At 45.7% G+C, this 15651-nt stretch overlaps 1 protein-coding gene across 2 annotated transcripts in view; it reads right to left on the bottom strand.

Annotated features, from left to right (window-relative positions):
- Nucleotides 1-15651, bottom strand: part of LOC144114020 (arylsulfatase B-like) — a 35155-nt gene that overhangs the window by 17865 nt on the left and 1639 nt on the right. For both annotated transcript variants that reach the window (XM_077647456.1, XM_077647455.1), the window contains exons 2-7: nucleotides 14654-14765; nucleotides 13419-13470; nucleotides 13208-13311; nucleotides 7613-7799; nucleotides 6592-6760; nucleotides 1984-2081 (exon numbers count right to left, since the gene is read on the bottom strand). In XM_077647456.1, coding sequence (XP_077503582.1) covers nucleotides 1984-2081; nucleotides 6592-6760; nucleotides 7613-7799; nucleotides 13208-13311; nucleotides 13419-13470; nucleotides 14654-14765 — 722 coding nt within the window. The remainder of the gene's footprint in view (nucleotides 1-1983; nucleotides 2082-6591; nucleotides 6761-7612; nucleotides 7800-13207; nucleotides 13312-13418; nucleotides 13471-14653; nucleotides 14766-15651) is intronic.

Raw genomic sequence — 15651 nt, 5'->3', positions numbered from 1 at the left:
TATCTTCAGTTGCCTAAATTCTTACATGAGCCCTTCATTTCAATAATGGTCCTTCAAAAAAAATTGTTTCATTACGTATTGACCATCTCTATACTAGAACGCTGATTCATTCGTGGGAGGGGTTTTGCGCACACTTTTTCACAGCGCGGTGTTATCATGCGCCCACGTGCTGTCGTGGAAAAAGAACATGCGGACGGGTTTGGCTGAAATTGTGCGTTTTGGCGATCTATAGCGCACAGTACGTCTATAGTGAATATTTAAAGTCCTCTAGAAGCACTGAAGCCCTATTTGGTCAATTGGCTTTGCACTGAGAAAACGCAAGTAGCCAGTGCGGCCTGTGTTAAATGTGAGGCACACATATATAAATATATATTTTACTGCCTTCTCTTCAGGTCATCCAGTTTACCGAGTTCTCTTCACTCTTCTGTGGCAGACGCACCTGCCATATCCTTGCGTGATAATGTTTCTCGGTTCCGTATGCAGTCCTACCCCTCCCCCACTTTTCTTCGGGGTATAGTAGCAAACCGGACGAAAAAATCTTCTTAACTTCACCTATAAAGTCCTCCTCTTCATCCCTCCTTTTGTGTTCTTGTTCATCTGGGCCTTGAAGCGTGTATTCCAGCATGAAAAGCTTAGCTTCCTTTTTATGCTGTCCATAAATAAATATTACAGTTATATTTCTGAACGCCTCGGAGATACACGTAATTTAAACTGTGTATGTTGCTCCACTTCAGGCTGAAGCTCAGCATTTGAAGGAATAGCTATGAGCCTTCTCTATTGTGTCTCCGGGTTTTCCCGGCTCAGTCGCTTTTGTGAGCAAGGCTGAGGAGATTGTATTTCGAGGCAGCTTCAGTGGAGCTACTCAGGTGCGAACGCGATTCAGTGAATCATCTTTCTTGCCATGTCCCGATATTCCTGGCAGGGCTCTTAGTTCGAGCGACTCTATTATGTGGATGGCACTGCTGATCGTTTGAAATTCCTTGGGCGAATATAAACTTAGGGGGAACGAATCAAGTCTTGATAATTTAGATACTTATGCTCTTCCACCTTTAGGTAGGTATGTGATCACGAAGTCAACAGACACAAAACACGAAACATTACCGCATAAAACACTAAATGTACCACTTGTGTGTTTGGAAAGGCAGCACTTGTTTCGGAAACTACAAGCACATTGAAATTAAAACAAAAAAATGAATAGCGCAATTTCCAATTTTCTCGCAAGCTTTGATTGGTTGAAATTTTAGCCCCTCTTGCGGACGCTGACCCGAAACCACATTCACAGGTACAAAAAAAAAATCGCAGCTTCTAAAGCCACTTGCATCTGAAGGAGCGCTTTACAGTTCAAATTTATTTAATATACTCAGCGGGGTAAGGAGAAGGCTAATCCGAGCTAACTAAGCTCGAATTAAAGTGTTCACTAACCTGAGTATGACCTTGTACGAAGCTATGAAACTTACTTATCCCACTTTGCGGTGAGAATGGTTGTTGAATTTCTTCGCTTTTAGTAATTGTTCAGTAGAATGGGAATCGTCGAAGCTTCATTGCCTTTTTATCTTTAAAGAAATCGACTGGATAGAAGTAAAACAACCTTACTAGTGATGCTGATCTCTGAACGTTGGAGAGTACTCAGCAGAGAAAAATCCAACGATGAATCGATGGAGTACACCTTAACTTTTGTCAGTATAAAGGTAACATGAAAATAAACCTTCATTCAATTGGGGATTGTGACATAATAAAGAAACTATGCCCTGGTTCCCTAATTATAGAATTAATCTAAACGCGCCTTTTATATCCTTCATCATTTTTTAACGCCACCATTGCTTCGAGAAATGGGATCAGAGGCGAGGTCAACACAGTCTACAAATACCTTGAGCATGATGTTGTAGGGAGAAAAACTCTGCTTAGCTCAGTGGCGTTTAGAAGATCGTTTGAAGCCGATATGTGCGGCTAGGAGCTGAGAAGGCAAGAATGGTTCTAACTCACATCACTGGTAAATATAAGCAGAGTGTTGTTCCAGTATCCGTGGTGCAGCAGAGCCTTCTCAATCCTTCCCACGGCTTCATCCAATGCGTTCAGCATACCTGAGAGGCAAAATTTAAGTGCTTATAGTTCTTAATCAAAATAAGCATTAGATGAGCTTCACTGATGCAGACTCGGCTCGCAAATGTATGCCTATCTGCGTGTTGGCGTCCCTAAATACAAGAGAAGACGCAAGCGTTTGTGCTGAGCACGTAATTTCAAACTCAACCTGGCACGACCTCACGCGGCGGTATACAAGAGCACCTAATTGATCAAAAGAAATAAATCGATTTTTATTGCGCCTTGCGTTTAAGTTCGAGCTCGCAAGTTCTGAATGCACCATGCCCCGCTTTCATGGAGACTGAAACAACTAGTGTCGTCTGCTGGCCGCCAGTAGAACAGTAATGTAAGTTGTAATTTGGAAGAGAAAATTAGAAATCCCTGAAGATATTTCGCGAACAGAGTGATTGTGATGAATATGACTGTTCCTCCTAGCGGCAAAATCTGACCTATAAAGTGCTTCCTGTGCTTACACCAACTATTAGTGACGGCCATAAAAAATCAGTGAGATGTGCCGAGCATTCGAAATTAATCTCGGTTATTTTGAGCGTTCAGCGCCACGCGGCACGACGTGGCAGCCGTGCAAACTAGAAGAATTTGTGCAGATTTCTTGAGCCTGAGGTGACCAGCGACCTCTATTTAAGGTGAAATATCAAACAAAAGTGTTTTATATCACCTTGGGGCCGAGCAAAAAGAAAGAGGCTTGCTCTAATCTCCATACAGATTTCTAAAAGCACACTCAAAGCGCGTTACTTCAGCCATCCCCCCCCCCCCCCCCCCAAGAAAAAAAATGAATCATTCTAAACCTTTTGCAGCTCTGTATAATCTATTAATAACGGCCCGAAATATTAGCACAATGCGTTGCACTTCCCAGTCTTACATGTCTTGATATAAATGAATGTCCTGTGAATACCACAGACAATGACGACGCCGCCGTGGCTCAGCGGTTATGGCGCTCGGCTTCTGACCCGGAATACGCAGGTTCGATCCCGGCCGCGTGGCCGCAGTTTCGATGGAGGCGAAATGCTTGAGGCCCGTATACTGTGCGATGTCAGTGCACGTTAAAGAACCCCAACGTGGGCGAAATTTTCCAGAGCCCTCCACTACGGCGCCCCTCACAGCCTGATTCGCTTTGGGGTGTTTAGCCCCCATAGCCCATAAATCAAACCATGAAACAAAAAACATTAACACAGTTCATCGTGTTGCCAGCAAGACGCCAGAAAAGCACACCCCTGCTGGCTTTTGCTCACCTCACAAGAAAAAGTAGTTCATTCGTAAAGCTGGAAAGGCGCTCATGCGCATATCATTGATTCTCTTTTTTTTTTCTCGCAGCAAGGAAAAACCTGTGTTCATTAACGGTCACGTAACTGCCGACAGAAAGAAGTGATTTTCAAGAAAGGCTTCGTTTTAAACTAGGAGATAAAATGGCAGTCTCTTTGCACGGAGATTTGCCAGATATTTGTTGGGAAAACAGACAACAGCCAAGATTTTCACCTAAGCTCTGAATCTGATCTGCACATTTTTACTGATGCGTCGTTCAGAGTCCCATTTCCTCGGCTTTTTCGCTCTTGCTGACTTAACTCCTCGAACAACAAGGTAATGATGTCTTTAATATCACCCACGGAACTAAAATCTACCTAAGTGTTCTGGTCATTCTGTTATTCACATCGACGAGCGTAGCATACGGAAAAATCAAAACGCCATTTCTGCTTTCATTCACTCCCTTGGTCGTTATTACGCGTTTATATGAATCTGCGGGACTTGGTTTGGCTCATCGGACCGTAACTTGTATGTATTTTTTTTTGTCAAGTGGAATACTGTCACCGCTCTTCAGATTGTCATGGGGGCTGCGCCGTTTTTTTCTCATCGTTAGTTAATTATGCATAAATGTCGGCACGGTTATTTTTTAACATGTGGAGTAGATTTCTAATAACTGACTAATTATTCCTTAGCATCCGCCCAAGCGCAGCCTTACCGTGAATGTAAAAAAACGATTTAAATTTCCCCTTAACTCATGATGAACTAAAGGCTTATTAGATATATGCGGAAAAAGAAAAACTTAAAAAAAAAGAAGCAAAAACACTTCAATACACTTCTGGCACTGCGCTAAAAGGCATATTGCTGTTTTCTAAGCAATTTTATAAAGAGATCGAAGCGATCATACTGTGAAAAAAAATTTTAAACATAAAAACTGGCCTGCGAAACAGTGGTAGCTCCTAAACACGTTTATTCATGCACCACGGAATCGCACGGATATTGATGAAGTAAATTACAAGGTTCAAGCTTTCCCTGAACCTTTCCGTGTAACCAACTGCTTTAGCGGTTACTTTCACTCAGTTTACGCCATCAATCAAGCGGCCTCTCCTTATACTATATCCGTAGTAACCACGCATTTTACCTTTTCCCCGTTAATGTGATTTTATCTTTTGAAGAAACTAGCCTTGACCTTGATAGTATTTCTTCGCATAGTCTTAAACTGGTTGTTCACCATATATCCGGAACTCTTTACAATATAATTAATCACTTCTCTAAAAAAAGGCATCTTGCTCTCTATGTTAAAGAAAGCTAATTCCCCTACATAAAAAAGGCCATCAACTTGATGTATCAATCAACCACCAGCAGGCCTCATTTCTGCCTGCTTGTAGTAAAATTATAGACAAATTATTTTTCAAGCTGCTTATCAGCTATTTGACAAAATTCGATTTATTGAAACTTGCCAATTTTAGATGCGCACTGAAAGTTCCACAGCTTAGCTTTAGTTTCTTAAGTTACTACTTTAAGCATGCCGTTAATCCTGGTCATTTTAGTGCCTCCGTTTTCCTGGACTTTGCTAAAGTTATGACATGATTAATCATAATAATCTATTAACGAAGCTGCAATCACTGGGCATATGCGCTTCACCTTTAAACTTTATGCAAAATTTCTTACTTAATTGTGAAGAAACATCTACAGAGCAGGTGTATTTTCCGATAATAAAATTGTTAATCAAGGAATACCCCAGAGCTTAATATTGGACCTTTTACTTTTTATATTTATATTAATGACCTGCTTGATTGACTCGCTTATTCACAATGTATCTGATATGCGGATGACATTACAGTTACTTCGTCTGATAAATCTCTAACCAATTTAGTTTCAAAACTCAACAACGAACTTGTGAAACTTCTTGAATGCTGTCGCTGTCATTAATCCTTAACCCTTCAAAAACTCGATGTACGCTCTTTAAAGACACTCAGTGACCCAAGTCCAGTTTACCTGCAATAACTCTTGACGGTCACAACATTCATGCATTGGACTATGTATCATTTCTAGACATAAAAGTAGATACCTGAAAATTTCTCAGCACATTGCCTTCGGCATAGCAGCCCTCATCGAAGCACGTTCATTTCCTTCCACAGTTGCATTATCAGTGTATTTTGCTTTCATAGTTGCATCATGCGCGGGGCAGCATATATTTGTCATCTATAGTAAGTTAACACACACATAACCAGGCGACCCGAATTATTACCTGCCGTCCTCTTCATTTTGAATGCAGCCCAACTGTGTCGCGACTATTTTATTCTATCAGTCATCAATTTCTTCAAGTACAACCCGCCTATTTTATTTTACAGGTGGCTTAACTAAACGACTTCCTTAAGAATGTATCTCCAAAAACACACATATCTCGACTGCACTCGGCTTGCTGCTAATATAAATTTCTTCATTCATGATGTCAAGCTGCGGAAAATTTGCTTTCTTATTTTGCGCTATAAAATTATGGGTCGAGTTGCCGGTTTTACTGAAACCATTGCGCTTATTTCGTTGTGACCTTAGTGTTTTTTGTTACCACTGCAATATTTTACTTTTAATGACCCTTTTCATAGTTTTTATTTCTTGTTATGCACTGTGTATGTTTCGATCTATGACTGCTATTAATTTTTCCTGTTATCATTTCTACCTTATTTTTATGTAGTCCCATCTTTGGCGTGATTCACTCGGTCTTGGTTGAATTAGGTCTTTATGTGCATTCAATGCGCTGTTTTTTTCTTTCTTTTTGTCTCTCACTCTAGAGTTTATTGTTCCTATTGTTTAGATGTTATTTTCACTTCCTGACAACTAATCGAAGGTCCCATCTTAGTTTTTGACTTTAGGACCCCCCCCCTCCCCCTGTAATAAAAAAAAACAACTTCCGCACGTGGGTTCCCCTAAGCTTCAGCCTTTAAGGCAGCACCAAATATGGTCCGCCCGACTAGTGTGGCTTTTTCTGCGTGCACCAGCGACGAGCACTTGCCAATGTGAATAAGCAGATTTAGTAAGTAGTAAGTATTTGGCATCCTTTAACAGCGTCGATCTCGCTTACTTTCAGAAGTCAACATCTGGCTGCCTTTCACTTTAAAAAGCAAAAAAACATAACAGATTTTAAAGCCTCCGGGATGACAGTGTTATCTCGCAACTGTACTCACAGGGAAAACAAAGTCACGGAAATAAGCAGATAGTTTATCAGAAAACTGATTCCGTAAACATGCAACGCACCGCAGAGCAGTCGGCGGTTCGAGTTGTTGTACTTCGTGCAGGGGACTTCGTACTCTGGCGGGACCTGAAGTGGCGCGTGCACAGCTTGAAACGCCAAGTACAGGAACAGGGGGCGGTCTTCACTCGCCTGAGCAGCCAGCAGTCTGACCGTGTCGTCAGCCAGCAGCTTCTGCTCCGAAAATACAGACCGGCGCCTCTTGTTTCCAAGTTGACAAAAGAGAGCGGCCGGCCTTTCACACTTGTTAATGGTGACGGTTATTCCTTTTCGTATGTACTTTAAAGGCAAAAATATTCACCTAAAAATCTTCAGGCGGAAGCAAAGGATTCCCGAAATTATCAATCCTGTAGACGACGATTTCATACGCGCAGCAGTGAATGGTAAACGAGGGGATAAAGCACCGAAAAGACCATTAAATTTGGTCTACTCCTGTACTGGTTGGTACGAAGATTGATAACGAGCCTTCATAAAATGCTGGCACTGTTCCTTTTCACGCCACATTTAATTCCGCCTAAAGTAAATTTCTCTGGCAGGTGTAGACGCACACTAAAAGGATGAGAAGATGTTCCGTATTTTCCTTCGCATAATTTCTTCATTAGTTGGCGGCAAAGATAAGAAAGTAATGCAAGAAAGGCTCCTTGTTTTTTTTATCAATGAACTACTAGAGTCTGAAGCGTCGACACCTACCGTACGTCTGTTTGCTACGGACACTTTTAATTGACTTTGCCTTTTTCGGCTGAGTTGCCTTGCTCAGTCGTTTGCACGTAGCTGTCTGCCCCGTGTCTGCACGCGCTGACGGCGCGACGTTCACTGCGATCACTGCCTTATCACATGGACAGCAAGACTTGCCAATCACAACGCGGCGAGGCAGAAGCAGAAATCCGAGCAGACCTTTGGCGCTGGTAATGCGAAAATGGAGCATCCGTAATGGAGAAAGAATATTAACGGGAATGCAAAGCGATAGAAGGCACACGTCCATGCACTCCGCACGAACAGCACTAAGCATGCAAGCGGCGGACGCACCGACGAGTAGCGACCGCGGGCATCCCATTCGGGCGTCGCGTTGGCGCGGTAGTCGAACCCCTCCATGGCGATGCTGGCCGAGGCGGTGTGTAAGAAGTGGTCCTGGGAGCCCAGGTAGAAGCCGGAAAAGGAGTCGAAGCCACGCATTGTCGGCGTGTACGACCAGTTGCAGTATCCCAGGTGCCACCTGCAGAGAGCATGACGCTGCTGCTCTGCTCACAGGCTCGAAATACCGGTATAACCTTGCCACTGGCTGACACTGGTTGCAGTGAACTAATGGGCTGACCTGATAACGTGCGTGTACAACGTTGTTCAAGGAGGACAAACAGATAAACGGGAACACATTCTGGGGTTGAGAATACTATTTTTTTTTTCACCGGCTTGTTCTCACGCATGCATTTTCCCTTTCATATATGGTCCAAGCTTTGAGTAACTCTAAACTTAGCTTATGACTTCATTTTTTTTTCACGCGGTTTTGACGTGATTGCAAGTGTTTACACCCTCCTGCATGTTCTCAATTGATTATGCGTGTACGTTCTATTGCAAACGATAGATTAGCTTGTCCATAATGGTGCAACACAGCTCATAAATGCTTCTGTCAGTGGGTGACCACCTCCGCGCAAAGCAAAAAGTTCCGTTGATGCCAATGTCAAGCAAAGTAGAGTTGAGTCTCCAGATTTGTAGCGAGAGAAATGTGCATTATGGCATATGCACGTGAATGAAAATGTTCCTCTGTCTGCTACTCAGGTGTGGACAGTTGTAGCATGATTTGGGCCATGGCCGACTCAAGAAACTGCTTAGCTGCTCAGTTTTTTTTCTGGGAGGGAAAGGCGGGCGAATAACAGGATAGAGCGGAAAATTAACAAAAAGCCCAAAAGTTAAGTTCGCATGTGAAAAGGAAGCACCCGTATTGCCGCTTTGATTGTAACTACATTATCTTTGTTACTCCGCAGATTTAGAGCGAAAAGCAGCTTACACGCGAGCGCTCTGCTGGCTATGCAACTCGCGTGGGTGGTTGTAAGAAGCCAGTTTTGACGGTAAGCGCTCCAGTAACCTTGCTAGTTTAAATATTTTTGTTACGCTTTTACGCCACCACAAAAACAAATGTTTTTTTTTGAAGTACAAAATACACAAAGCCTAACGTCTTGACTGTTATACATGTCATCGTTTTATACACCTGCAGATACACTACTGCATTTATTCGACAAATGTGTTACAATGCCAGAGGAACCGTTACGATACGAAGAGCAGTGTTAGTGGCCTACATGTCGCCAGCCTACTCGAGCGCCACGAAAACTCATTGTAGTCGCGACTCACCATTCACGCTCAGTCCATCCCTTCTAATGCTGACAGGTTGCCTGCTTTCGCGCGTGCCGTAAGGATAATCGGGGTGTCTGCGCGACAAATATCCCGGTGGTACCGATAGCTCATCTTCTCAGTACCTCAATGGCCCGACGGCGACTCGTATAGGTTGGTTTCGGGTTTCTGAGGGAAAAAAATGGCGCGCTATCTGTCTCACATCTCGGTGGACGCGTGAAACGCGCCTTAAGGGAAGAAATAAAGAAGGTAGTGAGAGAAGAAAGGAAGAAAGAGGTGCCGTAGTGGTGGGTGTGACGATTCCCCAAGGCAGCAGACGCCAAGGGCACCGCAGGGGCCTTCTCAGCGGCACCCAGCTGCACGGCGGAAAGGGAAGAGATAATAAACGCTCCCCCGCTTTTCAAGGAGAGGGGCCAGTCTGACTCCCGCCAGCAACGTGTGCTGTCGGTTTACGGGGCGCTCTTCCCGCGCCCTCGTTAGGGCACGTCGGTGACCCGTTTCGGCATTCGCTTCTAACCTCACCTCCTTACAATACTATAACAATTCTGGCGACGAGGTAAAAGTTTTCCGGCCTCGCATCATCTGAAACCATGCCGACCTACGGAGCATTAGAGCCATTCCACGGGGAAGGAGGAGCCATGAACGGAGTACTTGGAGCGAGTCAAGCTGTTCTTCGACGCCAACAGCGTTCCAGAGGAGAAGAAAAGGTCCGTGTTCCTGACATGCTGCGGGTCCAGTACCTACTCCTTACTACTGAGCCTGCTGACGCCTAAAACTCCAGATCAAGTCTCTATCGACGAGATATGCTCCGTGCTTTCGGGCCACTACATTCCGAAGCCTTCCGTGGTGGTCTGCCGCTTCAGCTTCAATAGTCGCTCTCGTCAACCGGAGGAGTCTGTCAGCGACTACACCGAATCACTGAAAAAGCTTTCAGCAAATTGTGAGTACGGCACCTTCCTTCCTGACATGCTGCGGTGCAGACTCGTTTGCGGCATTAATGACGCGTCAATGCAACGACGCCTGCTTGAAGAGCCAAACCTGACGTTCGAGTCAGCAGTCAAGCTTCTAATTAAAATGAAGACGGCTAAAAGAGATTCAAGCATGTTGATGCAAGCTCAGAGCATGGCCAAAGCGCAGACAGTTCAGAGTGCGATGAGCAAGCAAATCAAACAGACGATAAGTCGTTATCGCTGTGAGAGCCGCACTACGCAACAGTATGCCAGCACGCCAAGTCCCGGTGCAACGCATGCAGCAAGATCGGGAATCTGGCCAGAGTATGCCGCTCAAAGGCTGCCGACACGAAGCAAAAGAACGTGTCAAGGAAGCACAGAACGCAAAGGCAAATAAAGCAGCCAGTTCACAGCCTTGAGGACAGTGGAAATCTTCCTGAAATCCAGACACAGGCCTACGAGACGTGGCAGATGAACAGCGAGAAAACAATTCCTCCGTTTGTAGCAGTTTTGCAAGTTGCAGGCAGGCCTCTTAGAATGGAGCTAGACACGGGGGCCAGTGTCTCCGTAATAGGGGAGACCGCATTCCAACAGCGGTTTCCCGAGCTCTCAGTAGACCCATCAGACGTAATTCTGGAGAGTTATTGCGGAAGACTGACACCCATTAAGGGCAAGGTTACCGTTTCAGTCCAGTTCGGACAAAGAGAGGCAACACTGCCTTTGTTTGTAGCTCCGGACCAGTGTTCAACCCTTCTCGGACGAAACTGGATCAGTGCGCTTCAGCTCGACCTAAATGACGTCAGATCCGTTGACTCACTTACGAGCGTTTACGAGCTGCTTACTTGCTACAAAGAAGTATTTTCGGACGGACTAGGAACATTGAAAGGTGTGAAAGCCAAAATTGTAGTCAAGGAAGATTCACCTCCAAAATTCTTCAAACCACGAACGATTCCTTTTGCATTGCAAGACAAAGTTGCAGAAGAATTGCAAAGAATGCAACGAGAAGGGATACTTACACCCGTCAGAACGTATGAGTGGGCATCCCCAATTGTTCCTGTGCGGAAGCAAGACGGCGGCGTGCGCATATGTGGCGACTTCAAGGTCACAATTAACGGTGCCACAGTGCTGGAAAAATATCCTGTGCCGCGAGTCGAGGACCTCTGGGCGAAACTTTCAGGTGGAAAAAAGTTTACGAGGCTGGACCTGAAAGACGCTTACCAGCAGGTAGAACTTGACACGAGCTCACAGAAGCTGGTGAACATCAATACGCCTCAGGGCCTCTTCCAGTACACCAGACTACCTTTCGGAGTAGCTTCAGCGCCGGCCATATTCCAGAGAGAAATGGAAAATTTGCTACAAGACATGCGCCATGTCACTGTGTACTTTGATGACATCTTGGTAACAGGATCGGACGACGCAGATCACTTGAGTAACGTAGGCAGTGTACTAAAGCGTCTACAGGAAGCAGGCCTCAAGCTCAAGCTAGAAAAGTGTTCATTTCTAGCGACAGAAGTTGAGTACCTGGGCCATGTCACAAACGCGGATGGACTGAGGCCAACACCAAAGAAAATAGAAGCTGTCGTGAATGCTCCATGTCCCAAGGACGTCAAGCAACTTCAAAGCTGCCTTGGACTCATTATTTTTACAGGCGTTTTCTGCCTATCCTTTCGACAGTTCTCCGGCCCTCGAATCTGCTACTTACAAAAGAAACTCCTTGGAAGTGGACAAGCGTAGAAGAACAAGCTTTCAGAGAAAGTAAAGTTCTCCTGACTTCTGCGCCGGTACTACATCGTTTCGATTCTTCCAAGAAAATCGTTCTAAGTAGCGACGTTTCACCATACCACCCAGCATCGAACGGAGCAGCGGAACGCGTCGTGCAAACAATTAAGGGGAAACTCAAGAAGGCAGCGCCGGAATATTTCCAAACAAACATCGACAGGATCCTGCTCTCCTATAGAACAACGCCGCACGCGTTTACTGGGTCCCCTCCCGCTGAGCTCCTCATGGGCAGGCAGCTGCAAACGCCCATTCAGCGAATGCACCCCGGCCTAAGGGCGCATGCGGACTTCAAGCAATTGAAGCAAAAGATGCGCTGCGACAGTAACGCACGAAAAAAGCTGTTTGCCTTCGCCCGTCTTTGTTAGGAACTTCCGACCAGGCCCAGCTTTGATTGCCGGAACGGTTCGCCATCCCACAAGTTCTTCGTCGCTTCAAATAGAACTCGAAGACGGAACGCTGTGGAACAGGCACGCGGACCACGTGCGACCGCGAAGGACGCCCGGCGTTCTCTCAGACGGCGAGGAGCCTCTTCCTGCACTAGCAGCGACAACGGACTCGGAACAGCTGTCCCCACCTCGCTGCTCATTAAGCACCGAGCCGTCTATAACAGCCTCGGCGCGGCAACAGCAGTCAAGTGCGGCCCCTTTGCACTCCCAGCTTCGACGGTCTTCCCGGGTCCAGAAGCCCGTTATCTACTACGGACTGTAGAGGCGTAAACAAGACACGGCTCGTCCCCAGTGCCATGCAGCAGGCTTCACAACAAAGGGAGGGGTGTGACGATTCCCCAAGGCAGCAGACGCCAAGGACACCGCAGGCGCCTTCTCAGCGGCACCCAGCTGCACGGGGGAAAGGGAAAAGATAATAAACGCTCCCCCGCTTTTCAAGGAGAGGGGCCAGTCTGACTCCCGCCAGCAACGTGTACTGTCGGTTTACGGGGCGCTCTTCCCGCGCCCTCGTTAGGGCACGTCGGTGACCGGTTTCGGCATTCGCTTCTAAGCTCACCCCCTTACAATACTATAACAGTGGGTTTCGGAATAATTTCGACCACTTGGGGATCTTAACCGTCCACTGATATTGCACAGAACATGGGCGCCTTTTGCGTTTCGCCCCCTTCGAAACGCGGCCGCCGCGACCGGGTTCAAGCCCAGTAGCTCCGGCTCAGTAGCCGAGCGCCGTGACCACTGAGCCACCGCGGCGGGTGCTGTGACTCGCATTAAATTTGTTTTTGGCTTCTTTTGATATCAGGCCTTTTGAGAAGCACTCCAAAGGCCCAGCTAGATTATTAGGGATCTACTGATGGTCCTTAGCCATACCATCATATGATCCAATTTGAGACTATGAAGATGATAGCCCATAGGAAATAATGCAGAACACTGAACTATGATTCGTGTGCTGTAGCATGGATAGCCCCGTACCTCGCACTTCGCAGTGGCTAAGAAGAAATTCACCAGCTAGCCACCATACAGCTGGGTTCTACAGACTGTAGTAATCTCCATAAAGTATTGTCCGTTGTTTCCGATAGCAAAGAGAGATTTCCTGGGATGCCTACTTCCCCAAAGCATGCGTCGAGTAGCCATGGCGTGAAAGCTCCTCTGCTAGAAGCGGGACGCTCGTGGTGAGCCCAGTTGGTTCCAAAGGATTCAGCACGTGGCCCTAAGAGAAGGCAAGAAATAGTAAAGGAAAGACGGAAAATATTTCATCGTGTGTTTCGCATAGCCGAATACAGGAAGAAAGGATCCAAGCATAAAGAGGACGCCTACCTGCCGCCCAAGTTTGTACGGGTACCTGCCGGTCAAGATCGCAGCTCTCGTTCTGAGAATACGAAGATATACAAAAAGCATTTTGACGATAGGAAACATAGAGAAAACAGATCAATGATCTCATGAAACACTTCTTGTTGGCTTGTTCCACTACAATCAATGCCCGACATTATACATTTCGAGTAGTGAATTCCAGAAAAATTACCTCGTCGCACCGAAGACAACTTGGTCGTACGTTAACTCTGAGCCTATATTCCACGCTCGAAGCGCGCATAATTCGCGTTAACTGTGGACTTATTCCTAATTACAACATGCAATATGCTTCTTCTGGAGTAATTAAAATCTGACTGATCAAGCTAACGTTTCTGACGCAAAGTTATGAAGTAAACGTCTCGGAATATAACAGTGTTTAATAGCTGATCAAGACCAGGTAATGCCGGGCTCGCACACGTATATTGTCAGTTCATGTCCTTAATGAAAAAAGGCGGTGTCAACCATTGAAAAGGTAGCTAATAAGAAGATGTGTAACGCCATAATTTATAAAATTAGGTTAATATTCATGAGGTCATAGATGAGCGCGATCATAAAATATTAATGGTTTATGTGCTCGATGTATTAAATGTGCGCCACCTCAAAAATATTGTAACCTGCGAGAACAGTCTTGCAGGCTAGTTTCTACATATTTCCCGAATTTATAGCGCAAGAAAGACGCGGACACAAGAAGCAAAGTGGGCAGGTCTCAGCGCTTCCTATGTATCTTGTGTCTAGCGCTGTGTCCTGTCCACTTCGTTTCTTGTGTCCTCGTCTTTTTTGCGCAATAAATTCGGCAATAATACCCTCCCAATGAGGGCCTTTTAAGGGTAACATGCAAATTAATGAAGAAATATAAACAAAAAAGGAGTTTTTGAATAGCAATTTTTCTCTCTAAATTAAGGCAGTGTCCAAAAAAGGAAGGTCTTGAATGTCTTTCTCATTGAAGTTACCAGGTCAAGAAGGTTCGAAAGTACGCCTTTTGAGGTATACGCCTTGTGTGGCAGTTTATTTATAGTAGAGTGATTATCATAAATGTGTTCAGACTTTAATATTGCGTTTTATGGTTAGGTGGCACCTTTTTCTGTGGTTATATTCTACCATGAGCAACCCCCGAAAGCCCAACACTGAAATTTTACGCCACTCCACTGGAAAGCAAGCGTAAATTGAAATGAGAGCGAGTATCGATCCCAAGAAATACTAACGGTGTGCACACGGGTTGTGCGTAGTACTGCTCCAGGATGACACCATCGGCAGCGAGTCGAGCCAAATTCGGGCTGAACAGGCCCGCGTTGTGCCACGGCACGTCATTCCAACCTGCATTGAGAGGATCTCGTGACAAATCCCTCAGCAGCGCGCCGACTAGGAGGACAGGCGATTAGCCTCTCTCTAGTTATGAAGGGAGAAGATTTCGTAACATCTTTTTACTGTCCTATGGCTATGGTTGGGGGGGGGGGGGGGTGGAAGGAGGAGGGGGCAGGCGGAAGTTGCGTCTAACAGCAGTGCGTTAACTGCTGATTAAAAAAAAAAAGACTACGGACCATCAATGCTTCCTACCGGTTCATTCGTACGGTATTGAGAATTGAAAAAGAAAGGCGCACAATATATTCCGTTAGTTAAATTCGCGTACTTGAAGCAAGATCCCGGCGTCTCTCTGCGAAAAGCATAAGGCCGAAAGTTAACACAATAAAGCGGCGTGTGCTAGTCATAGCCATGAGCTACATACAGAAAGTTCAAAGTGCTTCGGCTATTTATTCGAACTGGTCATTAAGAAAATATCTTTCTATTGCTGGATTTACGGCGACAGCTGTATATGTGACGATCGGCGAAATAATGGCTGCGTCGTCGTCCGCGCAAGCCACACCCCACCAGCCCCCCTCCCCGTGTGGGCTGCCCCACACCTCAATGGCTGCTTGCTGCTCCCGGCTACACCAACACTGCCAGGGAAAGTCTCCAAGGCCTTACCCGTAGCGTTAATGCGACTGCATCGGCATAAGCGCAATATACGCCCCGCATTATTGTTTCGCGCCTCTCCAGCTGTCGCTAAAATTTGGGTTACCACAAGAAGAAACGTGCGGCGATTTCTTTTTTCATAATGAAACGAAGTATTAAAAACAGATTTGAAGCGAGGCAACGGTGTATGCCAGAGAGGAGGTACTTCATTTACCGCGATTGCTTCTCGCTGCGCCTGATGCTATAAACA

This window comes from Amblyomma americanum, chromosome 1 (assembly GCF_052857255.1).
Source record: "Amblyomma americanum isolate KBUSLIRL-KWMA chromosome 1, ASM5285725v1, whole genome shotgun sequence".
Classification (NCBI taxonomy): domain Eukaryota; kingdom Metazoa; phylum Arthropoda; class Arachnida; order Ixodida; family Ixodidae; genus Amblyomma; species Amblyomma americanum.
This window is presented reverse-complemented; position numbering and strand designations above follow the sequence as displayed.